At 44.5% G+C, this 13,985-nt stretch overlaps 1 protein-coding gene and 1 pseudogene across 1 annotated transcript in view; one reads left to right on the forward strand and one right to left on the reverse strand.

Annotated features, from left to right (window-relative positions):
* Positions 1-2,932: 2,932 nt before the first annotated feature.
* Positions 2,933-3,148, reverse strand: LOC140403411 (U2 spliceosomal RNA; annotated as a pseudogene).
* A 5,143-nt stretch (positions 3,149-8,291) lies between these two features.
* Positions 8,292-13,985, forward strand: part of LOC140403310 (epoxide hydrolase 4-like) — a 35,543-nt gene continuing 29,849 nt past the window's right edge. Inside the window, exons 1-2 of the mRNA XM_072491154.1 lie at positions 8,292-8,573; positions 11,006-11,091. Coding sequence (XP_072347255.1) covers positions 8,331-8,573; positions 11,006-11,091 — 329 coding nt within the window. The 5' untranslated portion in view covers positions 8,292-8,330. The remainder of the gene's footprint in view (positions 8,574-11,005; positions 11,092-13,985) is intronic.

Below are 13,985 nucleotides of genomic sequence, written 5' to 3' on the forward strand. Positions count from 1 at the left end.
TCTAAGCCACTTTCTGGGGCCATCTGAGGAAGCTGAGGTGGTGGAGGAAATGAGGACTTGTGTGCTCAACTCCGAGCAGCAGTTGCACATATCGCCAGAAGTCGCCAGTGATACTTGGGACTGCACGGGGCAACTAGTAAGCAAGCAGTTAGACTGTTTCCTTTTGAAGTGGCTTCAGCCCTCATTACTGGAGCTGGCTGAATCCTATCTTAAGTTTCCAATTAGTTTGGTTTGAAAAAATATTTTTGCCCGTTCTCTGCTTAACCAGTTATTGGCCAAACTGAGATGCTTCTTGTTTTTAAGCTGAATATTTTTGGTTTGTAAAACCTTTTGTGTTTTGGCTTTTTAAAAAAAAAAATTAAGTAGCTAATGAAAAGTGGTTTGTCATTGCGGGTTCATTCATCCAACACAAAGCAGAAATGCTATGCTTTCTGGAAACCTGGACCGGTCAACTGCAGCAATGTTTCATGTTAGCCCCTGTGCATCTGTACACTTTGTGATGATGTGGTCATTTCTCCAATGAAGGAATTAGTTTTGAGTACAGTATGCAGTGCCACTATTGCATTGCATGGTTAATGAATACCATCAAGTTCTGTGAAGCACTCCAATTTATATTGCCTCTTCATTTTGTGAAATCCCTGAGACAACTTGTGTGTGTGTGTGTGTGTGTGGGGGGGGGGGGGGTGTTGCTGCTCAAAATGTCTGATGTTTTAAAACTTTTAGATTAAGAGTACCCAATTCATCATTTCCAATTAAGGGGTGATTTTAGCGTGGCCAATCCACCTGGCCTGCAGATCTTTGGGTTGTGGGGGCGAAACCCACGCAAACACTGGGGAGAATGTGCAAACTCCACACGGACAGTGGCCCAGAGCTGGGATCGAACCTGGTACCTTGGCGCCGTGAGCCAGCAGTGCTAACCACTGCGCCACCGTGCTGCCCCCCAAAGATGTCTGATCTGAGGGCGCCTCTCAGTAGCAGTTTCAAATATTGCCTGCAGCCACAAGTAATATTTAGGATTCCAGGGGAATCAGAAAGCTAACGGTTTTGAAAAACAAAGCATTCTCTTCTGCAAGCGATCCTTGCATACTCTACACTCTCTTGTTTTGCAGGTAATTTGTGCACAGTGGTATTGTGAATATGCATATGTTTTTGACCCAATTACCTCAACATCTCTCAATTTGCAAGTGGTTTAAAAAAAATTGCAAATCGCGCTGTGGGGAAAATATACAGTATGTACATAAAATCATTTTTATATATGTATATATATATATATATATATATATGGAGAGAATAAAATATTTGTATTAAAATTTTAGAAACCGTAGGCAAAGATTTGTTCCTCACTGTGTTCTAACTTTGCTAAATATTACTCATTGTTTTATGTTAGCATTTCAACCTGAAAAGGGTGATGCATTCATTCTATGCTGATACACATATAAAACTTAAATGTTGCACACAAATGTTTACAGATTGTACCCCAGCGCACCTATTTTTTTTCCCAACCCTGTGGTTTGATGTGTATTTTGTTCCTCAGTTCTCATGTGAGTTAAAACCCCACAGAGTGCACGTTTGGAACCGGGAATAAATGTATTGTTCAGTGAATGCATTTTTGAATACCTGCCAGAGGCATTTGATGTCCTTTTTTTCCCCCCTCACGTTTGTGCGCTCTACATGCAGGGCCTGTTTTACATTGTTGAATGTTTGTTTTGTGGACAACTGGACTTGCAAAGACTGAAAACATTACAGCCTGATGTAAACTAGTAATTAAATAGTACAAGTCAGCTTTTTGTAATGTAAATCAAAATGACAATGCCACTCTTACTCGAGTGCCAAAGTTCTCTACTTATGTTGAATATGAAAATGCTTGTATTAAACTCAGATTTGTAGAAAGAAATTACTAGATTTTGCCACTTAAATTTCGAAGGTTTTTGTGCGGTCATTGTTGCCATAAACATTTTTACTGAATATAGAATGAATGCAATTCCAGTTTGGAAAACAAATGGAAGCTTGGCAGGAGCTGATGTTTGGGATTGCGGTCTGAATTCTACCATTGCGGAAGTGATGTTTGAAAGTTTTACACAATGGTGGAAGTGGACATTTAATTTATTTCTACTATACATTCGTTCGTTTTCTTGATGGAAAGTTCTTGGTATCGTTGTACATGACTGTTGAATGTGGATAAGGACTATTCCACAAAGTTCTTTGGTTCAGAAATCACAGCTTTCAGTTTACTCCAGAAACGAACTTCAGAAATCTAAGCCTGCTCCTGAACACACTGCACTTCCAGCTGTTGCCACACTTTGTGCAAAAGCACTGACAGTCATTTTCTTCTGCTTCCCGCTGAACAATTGACATAAAATGTAGGTCCTTCGCGATCAATTTTTCACAATTTATATTGCTTGGTGTGAATGGATAAAAATCTTAGTGCAACCAAATTCTTCAGCTGCTTGCCTGAATTGAAAAATGAACTTGAGGTTGAATATCTGATCTAATAGATATTAAAAAAAAATCAAATGAAGGTGAGAGGAAAAGGAATGATGAGTTACATTCCATTGAATACATTATTTGTATTATTTTGAGTGTGGACCCCCCTTCTGTTCCTTCCTGCTGTTCTCCACTGCACTACTGAACTCTAATAAATGTACCTTAAATGCCCTCCGTCCTCGGGGCCTTTTCGTCTGTGAACTTTAACAAGCTATGTGGTTTGGGGACACAATCTAAAGCAAAGCTAGATTCTGGCCTGATTGTATGTCTGCCCTGTGTGCAGCAGAGATCACTGGAGTGATGGGATGGGTTACCTGATTTCAGGACAAGGAAAGGCAGTATCATCCAATGTTAATTCCCAAAAGATGTGCTTGTTAGGTGATTTGGACGTTCCGAATTCTCACCTGAACAGGCGCCGTAGTGTGGCGACTGGGGAATTTTCACAGTAACTGGATTGCAGTGGGGGTTTTTTTGAGTTACAAAACCAGGGCTCAAGAGTGTGGACAGGGGAGAACCCCTAATCCAGCTCCTTGCCTGCTCCAAAAACCAATTCAAATTTAAATTAAATCCACTTCATGGTCCCCACAAGAGAGACATACCAGATCTGAGCCAAAAGGCAGAGCAGATACTACACTTCATCTGAGCCAAAAGGCCGAGAAGCGATTGATTGCAGTGTTAATGTAAGCCTACTTGTGACACTAAGAAAGATTATTATTACAATTCTTGAGTACTAGTTCAGGCCTGTACACTTGTGAGAACAGGATCAACTTTTCTGATATTCAAGAGTTTTAACTGTCCACTGATCAGTGTCTAGAGGAGCATGTTAAGCATTGGCACTTGGGCTATGTACTGGAGAGCTGCAACCATCTGTGAAACTTACTCCAGCACGGCCGAGTGTTTAGAGGAGAATATATACTTGGCGTTGAACCAAGAGCAACAATATTACATGGAAATGTTCAGTACAGAGACAGGCCATTTGGCCCAACAGATATGCCCTTGCATACGTGCTCCACACCGGCCTGCCTCCACTTGCCTTTGGATCCATGATCCTGACATTTCTGGTCAAATTCTCGAATTCCCTAACTAATGAGGGTGAGAGGAAAAAGAGGTTGTCAGGATAGCATCATTGCCAGAGATGCAAGGGGCAGACCCATCTACCATTCTCGGGTAAGTAATACATATGACCATCAAGGATGGAATACGGGCAAACTCCCATGAGACATATTTCGTAGAGGGGGAGTCGCTGCGAAAGATGGTTATGTACAGCTGATTGTGAAAATCTCTCCTTCCTCCCTGAAGACTTAAGTTACTATGTATGTAATCTGTTGCAGGTTCTCACTCTTACTCGGGGACTTTGCTCTGGCTTTACTTGTTGTTAATTAATCACATTGATTATAGCATTTGATGTATCCTATTATATGTGTCTCATTTAAGGAAAAATAGAACTTTGAGACTGCAAGTCACAATGCATGGGGTGATTTTTTTTCTTAAATATTTATTGTACAGGCTGTAACTTGCATAACCTTGGGCTGCAAAATGTAAACAGAAAACAGTTTTGCCGTTTGAAGGTCTTTGATAAGAATGACTCCATGTTGCCGGCTGTCTGTATCTATGAACTTCATGACTGTTTAAGTGTCCTTGTGACTGTTGAGATCCTCAGACAGGGCAAATGAGTGAGATTTAGAAATACGATAAGGTTTTGATTTGTGGATAAAGATGCATCGAGATCCAGATGGGAGGAGAATAAAAGGGGAAGTATGAAGTTTTATTTGCTGGCATCCAGGACACTGTATAACAGTGAAGATGTGCAAATGATCACTGACAGGAAAAATGAAGACTTTATCATGTTAGAAAATAAAACAAATATACAATGTTTTTATTTGTGGTCTCTTAGGAGCGCAACTACCCTCACCTAGGAATGGTTCCATGGGCACTTGGCCGTGCTCAAGTGGCTACTCATGAGCCGAGACAGGATCTGGACAGGGCCCCAATACACAGGCATGTTACTGCTGGATTTGCAGAAATGGAGATTATTTTCATCCTCTCCCAAGTTCAAGGATTCTGAGGTTAATTATATGGCTGCAGTTGAAGTTGTCAAAATGAGCCGTGACCGATTCTCCCAGTGTCTGCGTGGGTCTCACCCCCACAACCCAAATATGTGCAGCGTTGGTGGATTGGCCACGCTAAATTGCCCCTTAATTGAAAAACAAAAGCTGTTGACAAAGATTGAATCTGGGGCCTATTGATCAAACACGTTTTAGTATTATACCAGACAGTGCCAGTAAAATTTTTCCACCTTTCATTTTCCTCTATTGATGGGGCTGTGAAGGCATAGGTCCCTTACCCAATGTGCAAGTGAAGACCGATGTGCAGCCTGATCAACTGAAGGGGCAATCTTGCTTGACACTCGGGAGGGGCAGGAGTGTTGCTGCCAAGATGGAGGGGGGAACGGGTTAAGCACTGCTAAAGCCCAGTGCACCAACGAGGAGGGAACAGGTACTGTGCATGCATGCGATTTAAAGGATAGAATTATGGGGAAAACCGCATCCTGGCAGCGTTCAACACTGGCACGGGACAATAAAGAAAAATAAGGGAAGGCTGGTCACCCTTTGGTATGTGTGGTTGTCCACATCGCACCTACACATTCCAAAAGGATGATTTTTGCTATAATGACTGGCAGGAACTCAATTAGCTGTCCTCAAATGGCTACTATAAGCCCACCGTCTCCTATGGCCACGTTGATTATACGGTGTCGCACTCACTTCTGTTCTCCCAGTTTCTCCAGCTCGATATCACAACAACCCCATTGATGGAACCTGAAACTTGTTTTTGAAAACTCACCACTATTCTTAGAATTCCCCCTCTACCAAAAAGGGCCGACATTCTAAATGGTGATCAGGGTTTCTCACTCCCCTACTCCGATACAGGCTTCAATGGGTGCTATTCAGGTCAAACTATATTTTCAAGTTATCCCCCGGTATAACCCATACCTTCACCGAAGATTTCATCTACTTACCACTTAGTAGCATCGATCCTGGGTCCCGCATTGCTAAGTAAGTAAAGTAGACTAATAACCACTGTTTCAGGTTAAAACTTTTAAGTTATTTTATTATTGTATATTTTTTCTCTTTTTAAAAGATGCAATCACTGTCTTTACAGAAAAGTAAAAAGATCTTGCTTCTGGATCCTTCTGGTTGGTTGAAGGGACCTTCAGTTCCAACTTGACAATCTTTTTAAAATCTGGTTTTCTTTAGATGTATTCGCTGATGAGCTCAGTTGCTGTGTCCTATCTTTCTCGTGTACAGAGCTGTGAGAGCTATCTCTGATCTGATTCTGAGCTGAATCTGCCTATTCTTTAAATTCTAGTCTTCCTTGGATGTATTAGCTATTTTAGCTCGGTTGCTCTGCCTCGTCTCTTTCCCATGACCGAGCTGACTGTAATCTGACTCTAGCTGCTTCTCTTGTTCCTTCTCTGCTTCTCTCTCTGAGCTCTGGTTCTCGTTCTGGTTCTTCCTGCCCTGGTCTCTTGGTTTATATTCTCTTTCTAACAATTAAGCTTTTATGACGTTGTTGTAAAGTAACTCTTATGTTCTTTGATTGTAAAAAGTATCTTTGATCTAAACCTTCTAATCCAACTAAGTATTCATTTTGACATGACTTCACCTCATTGATCTGATTACATTGTTTCCTTTGTGATGTTCAAAATGCTTTGACTTCAAGAGGTGTTACTTTTAATTCCTGTCATTTCTAGTTTTATTTTCCAATTGTGTCCTCAGCTCATAATTTTGACTTTGATTTTGGCTTTGAATTATGTTTCTCGTAGACAGATAAACCTGGTATTAGCAAATTTTCACACCTAGAATTCTCAACAAATTCAACTGAACCTCATCCATTCTTTTTCCAGATGCTTACTAAGATAGTCACTTTCAATGAAGGTGTGAACCATTGTTTTTGGCTTCATTCAAAATCCTGTTTGTCTTGTTTGCTAAGCCTGCTTGACCAAGGCTATCTGCATTTTACTATCCTTCCCTGGCAGCTGCTGTTAACCCTTTGTGGGATCTTTCCCTGTATCCTCAGGTTTCTCTCAGACCAGATATTGCCAGACTTCCATGTTTCAAGTGACACATCTTTCCATATTTTCAATAACAAACTTTAACTTTGTTTTTCTCGTCTCTTTCCACAGATGCTGCCAGGCGAACATTTCCTGGTTTCACTTCAGAAAGCAAAGCAATATTATTCCCCACTTCATGATACTGAGACTATTGTGCTCTGCTTACCTTTGGAATCCAATAAGGTCTGTCCCTTGAGTTTGGCAATAAAATCTTGCAGTATTACTCTGGCCAGATATAATTTTAGTTACTTCCTTAGAACCATAGAATTTACAGTGCAGAAGGAGGCCATTCGGCCCATTGGGTCTGCACTGGCCCTTGGAAAGAGCACCCTACCCATCCCCTCACCTCCACCCCATCCCCACACACACACTATCCCCGTAACCCCACCTAACCTTTTTTGGACACTTAAGGGCAATTTAGCTTAGCCAATCCACCTAACCTGCACATCTTTGGACGGTGGGAGGAAACCGGAGCACCCAGAAGACTCCACAAACAGTGATCCAAGCTGAGAATCGAACCCGAAACCCTGGAGCTGTGAAGCAACTATTTCCTAACTGTCCATGAATGTTGCCAATTGTTTTCACCAACCTATCAAAACTCTCAATGTTTCCATTGTGATACTCAAAAGCACATTTCCATTTCAGATGTAATTCACACTTGTATCTCATAATTCGGTTTGTTTTACCTTGTATCTGCCACTTTCCTGACCACAGAGCCGCAACTCGCCATCACCCCCTTGTATTTTATTACCTATCATTTGCTCTAATTTTGAAGTAATTTGCAGAATCTGTACCTAACCTCTCAATATCCATTGTTTTGTTCTCTGACCTTTATGCCAGCTTTGTTGCTGTTTATATCAGCATCCATGTTTTGCTCATGTTCTCCAATATATACCCCCCTTTTAAAAAAAAACTCATTCCTGAACACCGACTCGCACAACTTTCTTGATAATTCACTCCCTAAATGTTTATTTTGGGGGTAAACTGAGCTTGCAACTCCAGCCAGCTTTTTCGAACATTCCCATTATTGTTTCTCATTCTCTGCACTAATTCCTTTCCTCCCATTTTACTGACACTGTCAACTTTTTTATTTAATCTCTGAGAAGAATGCCACTTGTCACTAGATACCAGTTGTATTCCTGCTTCCTGATGTATTCTTCCAAGTGATAACTTGTATATGTAGTACTATCCATCACAGCGACCCTACTGGGTTCTGGATGCGGCCCACATTTTGTTGACCATTGCCCACGTGCCCCCCGCTGTTTGCCTCAGGACCCAGGACACCCCCCCCTCTGCTGTTTGCCTCAGGACCCTCCTCCCTTTGCCGCCAGCTCCCTTCTGTTGGCCTCAGGACCCCCCCCCCCCCCGCTGTTGGCCTCAGGACCCCCCCCCCCGCTTTTGGCCTCAGGACCCCCCCCCCCCGCTTTTGGCCTCAGGACCCTCCTCCTTTTGCCAACTCCCTGCTGTTTGCCTCAGGACCCCCCCCCCTGCTGTTGGTCTCAGGACCCCCCCCCCCTGCTGTTGGCCTCAGGACCCTCCTCCCTTTGCCGCCAACTTCCTGCTGTTGGCCTCAGGACCCCCCCCCCCCCGCCCGCCGCATTTCACACCTGCACCGCCAAACACCCTTGACTGACAGCCTGGTCACCCAATCGCAGCCCGAGGGCCATCATAGGCCGACGCCCATTGGAGGGGGAGGGGAGGGGCGTGACCTCAGCCGCCACACCCGTCGGCCAAGATGGCGAAGCTGGCCTCCCGCCTGCTGGTGCTGCCCAGTCGCCTGGCGCTGGCCGCCGGCGCCGCCGCTTACTGGACTGCCATCTACACCCTGACGGTGCTGGCCAGCAGCGTGTTCGTGCTGCAGATGGCCTGGGCCGCCGTCAGGAAGCGAGGCCGAGCCTTCGAGTGGCGGCCTCGGGACAGCCCGCCCGCCTGCCTCAGCGACCCGTCCCTGGGGACTCACTGCTTCGTGCGGGTGAAGGTACAGCGCCGCGCGCCGCAGCCGTTGGCTCACCTGCTTGCTTTGAAAATCAATCGGGGTGCGCCCCTTTTGACCCGGCGCGCGCGGCGCCCCCTGGGACTTGTAGTCTACCGGCGCATATTGCACATGCGAACTCCCGACTGACGGTGGATTTGTGCCGTTTAATGGGGCTGGTTCCCTGGTTGTTGGAGAGGCGCTTCGCCCCATCCATCACTGCTAGATCTGTGATATCGTTCTCTCCAGTTGTTCAGTCAGGACCTGTAAAGACTTACTTACCTGCAAAGACTCCCATTCAAAGTATTGTCTTGCATCATTGACTTTGTCTATGTATATGTTTCTGGAACCCACAACTCACCTGAGGAAGGAGCGGTGCTCCGAAAGTTGTGATTCAAAATAAACCTGTTGGGCTTTAACCTGGTGTTGTAAGACTGCTTACTGTGTTTTCCCCAGTCCAACGCCGGCATCTCCACATCGTTCGGGGGTAGGGTGCGCTTGTGGAGGGTCAGTGCAGACTCGATGGGCCGAAAAGCCTCCTCCTGCACTATGGGGATTCAGTGGAGGTTTTTTTTCAACTCATCTAATTCTTGTTTTGATTTTTTTTTCACGAATGTGTTTACGGGATGCGGACATTGCTGGCAAGGCCAACCGTTGGTGCCCCATTCCTTTAAAAAAAAAAAAAAAAAAAAAAATTTCTTACAAATTTAAAGTACCCAATTCATTTTTTTTTTCCAATTAAGGGACAATTTAGCGTGGTCAATCCACCTGCCCTGCACATCTTTTTGGGTTGTGGGAGTGAGACCCACACAGACACTGGGAGAATGTACAAACTACAAACGGATAGTAACCTGGGACCCGGATCGAACCCCTGCCCTTGGCACCGTGAGACAGCAGTGCTAACCACTGCACCACCATGCTGTCATTTTGGTGCCCTTTTCTATTTGGCCCTGAGAATCTCTGCAGTCAGAGTTGTGTAGGTACACCAAAAGTGCTGTCAACTACAGGATTTCCACAATGGCTGTTGCTTCCCCACTCTATGGATCCAGATATGTTTCTGCCAGGGAGCTTAAGTTGGTGAAACCATACTTCTGCATGAATATGGTTTCATTTGGTCATGTTGCACACTATGTCCAATCTATTGAGCTTCTTAACAGTATCTTCCCAGTCATTCTGCTATCTCTCCCGTGGAAGGTGTCTCGCAATCCATGTCCATATGCAGCAAGACCGAGAAAAAACATTCCGGCTTGGACTGATAAGTAGCAAGTAATATTTGCGATACACAAGTTCCAGGTAATGACCATCCCCCAACAAAGGAGAATCTAACCACCTCCTTTGACCTTCAATGGCGTTACTATCACTGAACCCCCCCCGCTATCAAAATCCTGGGGGTGATCATTGACCAGAAATTAGTCCCAGTAATGGTGACCATGAAACTATTGTTGTAAAAACCCAGCTAGTTCACGAATGCCCTTCAGGGAAAGAAATCTGCCGTCCTTACCTGGCCTGGCTTGCATGTGACTCCAGACCCACAGCAACGTGGCTGGCTCACCCAGGATGGGTGACCCTGAGTTTGAAAATGACTGATTTAAGATCTCACTGCATCCGTTGAAAAAAAATCAAGATGTTTGTCCTCAAACTTGCCATGCTGTGTCTTCAAATGCGTCTGAAGTTTCGAGGGTTTTAATCTTTCATTTGCCTGTACTTCCCTGCATATGACACACATGAAGTTTGCATCCTGATTTGCAGTGGCACAATTAATAAACCCGTACCTCAAGAAATCATCTTTATAATGCTTTGTTCCTGTTTTCAGCTTCTCCGTGGGTTCACCAGAGGCCCTGGAGCTCACACCAGTACTGCTGGCAGCTACAGAATCTCTCTCGTGGCCAGAGCATGTGACGTCATTGTACGGGATGTGTGACCTGCTCTGTATCGCTGCTTCTGGAGAGAAGACACCATCAATTTTTTTTAAAAATGTATCTGCTCCCGGGTCAGTGCTCTGATGTCAGGAGGAGGCAGTCTGCCTCGCTGGACTCCGGGCTGAGGGGGCACAGATGTGCGGGGTGGCGGGCATTCTGAAAGCCGGACATGGCCGTTGGGCACCTCTTCCTGTGATTGGGAACGCCATGACAGATGGCCCGTGAACCTCTCGACAACCACCCGTGATCCACCTGCGGGTCGCGACCCTGAGTTTGAAAGTGACTGCACTAGTGAGCACGCCTGTCCTTGCCTTCAAAATGGTGGCATGGCATTTTTCCTGTTCACCTGGAAGAGCAGGCTTGGTTTAATGTCTTGACAGAGCATGCATGTTAAAATTGCAGTCTCTTCTCACCCATGGTTACTGGTATTCTCTCAAATTAAGTTGTCAGAGGTGCCGACCTTGCTTTGTAAACCATGACAATGGTACTCCCTTACACTCTGTTTCTCCCTCTCCCCAGGATTCAGGGCTGCGGTTTCATTATGTGGCAGCTGGAGAGAGGAACAAACCACTGATGCTGCTACTTCATGGCTTTCCTGAGTTTTGGTAAATACTGTCCTTCAGTATTTTTACTTTAACAATATTTTCTGCCTGTGGTAGGCTGCACTGAAGCCAAGTGCTAAACTGGACACTCTTGTGTGTTTTTTAAACTTTTCTGTATCTTTAATTTTGTTACTGGCATTCCCATTAATGAAAGCAACAAACTTGAATTGATACAACAGCTTTCACATCCTTGGGATGCACTATGGAGTGAGAGGGGCTTATGCGAGCTTCTCTTGGCTATATTTGCGTTAGTGGGGCACAAAGTGTTGTTGTTTCATCCTTGCCCAATGATCCCCTTCTCTGCCCAATCTCAATAGTCGCACTCTCATCCTCAAGTCAGCAGACGCAAGTCCAACTCCAGGGAATCAAAGAGACAATTTAGGCTGGCACTCGGCTGGCACTGGGTTGATACTGCATTCTCCAAGGTGGCCCCTTTCGTATGAAAAGTTAAACTCAAGCCTTGTCTACCCTCTCAGGTGGACATAAAAATTCCCGTGGCAACTTTTATCAGAAGAGCAGGGGAGCTCTTCCTGGTGTCCTACCAATATTTATCCCTCAACCAACATTGCAAAGCAGTTGGGGGTTCTTTGTCCATGTTGTTTGTGGAAACAAATTAGCTGCCTCATTTCCTTCACTATTGTTACACTTCAAAGGTAACTGCCTATAAAGTGCTTTGAGATATCTTGAGATTGAAGGGTTCTAAATAAATGCAAGCCTTTGTACCATCTTCCTCCTAGTGCAGCCGGACACACACTCATGCATATATTCCATTCTCAGTCATAGCACGATCAGGGATTGTTGCAAATCTGTAGATGACTGCTCATCTGGTTGTTATACTGTTCCTTAACAGTCGGCTATGCCTGGAGATGCCTGGGTCTTGGCTTCAGTTGATGAGAAGCACAATAAACCAGGTGAATAAGCATGGGGTGTTAAATGATGCATATGTTGGTGTCATATTCCGCAGGAACAATTCCTGCCGATTGGGTGTGATTCTCGTGGGGCTGTGCTTGGCAACTGGTCTACTGTTCCATTCGGTCTAGACAACTAACATTTGCTTTAAATGTTGTTGCTAATGCAGCAAACTACAGTCCCAGAGAACAAAGGAGTTAAGCAGTTCTGATGAAACGTTAACTCTCCACAGATGTTGCCTGACCTGTTTAACAATGTTCCCTATGCTCACGTACACCGCCTCGCAGCAATCACTAAGGTACTGCGCAGGCCGCTCACAAACTGCCCCCAATAACGTCAAGTGCAAGAAAAAAAGATACCGAGCATTGAGATAGTAAATAAACTGCGCCCACCCACAAATATATACAGGAATAATCACTGCTCAGTCATTCTACCGTTTCCTCTGTTTTGATTCCACATTCCCAGCTTCAGCTGAATTTTACTTTTGTTAAAGAGCCAAACTTTAGGCAAGTACACACACTGGGTGGCAATGCTGTTCAACCAACTAAAACCACGTGACAGATTAGCCCCGAAGCCTTGGGCACCCAGCCTGTTGGGGACACTGGCTGGTTGCCAAGTGGGAAGAATCCCAGCCCCAACGACAGACCTACCCCTTGGTTAGTGAACCAGGCTGGCAGGTCAATCTTCATTTAAGAATGTTAGCATTCATGTCGGGAGGGGTAGAATACAAGACCAGGGATGTACTTCATAGGCTGTATAAGGCTCTGGTCAGACCCCATTTAGAGTATTGTGAGCAGTTTTGGGTCCCATATCCAAGGAAGCATATGCTGGCCTTGGAAAGGGCCTAGCGGAGGTTCATAAGAATGACCCCCCGGAATGAAGAGCTTGTTGTATGAGGAATGCTTGACGACTCTGGGTCTGTACTCATCGGAGTTTAGAAGGATGAGGGGGGGATCTTATTGCAACTTAAAAGGATACTGAGAGGCCTGGATAGAGTTGACGCGGTGAAGATGTTTCCACTAGTAGGAGAAACTAGATCCTGAGGGCAAAGCCTCAGACTGAAGGGACTGAGTGTCGTTAAGACAGAGTGTCGTTAAGACAGAGATAGATAGGTCCTTGATTAATAGGGTTATGGGAAGAAGGCAGGAGAATGGGGATGAGAAACATATCGGCCATGATTGAATGACGGAGCAGACTCAATGGGCCGAATTGCTTAATTCTGCTGTAAGTCTGTGGTCTTAATGCAATGCCTTAAGAGTACCAGCTCAGCGATAAATGGCTTGCACTACGAGGAGCATAGGTAGCCCAAAAGAGGTGAATTTATTTTGTTATAATTTTGACCTTGGATGCTGATGTAAAATGAGCAAGATCGACTGCCCGCTGGACACACCTTTTCCATTGGAATATGATAAAAGGAAATCGGGTGTTTACTGAGCAACCAAGCCGATTTTGGGCCTTTTATTCTGATGTCCAAAAGTCAAAGGGTAACCCTTTTGAGTCCAGTTTCCACTTTGGAAGCTTCCCTGAGGCTTGTCATAGAAATTAATGGGTGACAACCTTAAAAAAAAGAATGCTGGCAATCTTGAAATTAAAAACAGTAAACTGTTGCATTTGTGGAGAGAAACGTAGAGTTAATGTTTCAGATGTTAATAAAAATCATGATGGAGTATTAACAATATGGTCATTCCCCTGAAACGTTATCTTGTTTCTCTCCCCACAGCTGCTGCCTGACCTGCTGAGTGTTTCCAGCATTTCATGACTTTCTGTGGGTTAAATTAGTTGAAAATAAAAACTAAACCATCTTGGTAAGCTGCAGCCTATTACACAGTATTTCCAGCAGAGGAAACAGCCTAACTGATCCATTGCTGGTGATTATGCTCCACAACGAACCTGTCCTGTACATTCTCCTGATAAAGAGCTGATAACATTGAAAGTAAATGAAAACCTTCAGTACATCAAGTTAAAATTGAGAAATCAACAGCTGTAAA

Source organism: Scyliorhinus torazame, chromosome 27, assembly GCF_047496885.1.
Source record: "Scyliorhinus torazame isolate Kashiwa2021f chromosome 27, sScyTor2.1, whole genome shotgun sequence".
Classification (NCBI taxonomy): domain Eukaryota; kingdom Metazoa; phylum Chordata; class Chondrichthyes; order Carcharhiniformes; family Scyliorhinidae; genus Scyliorhinus; species Scyliorhinus torazame.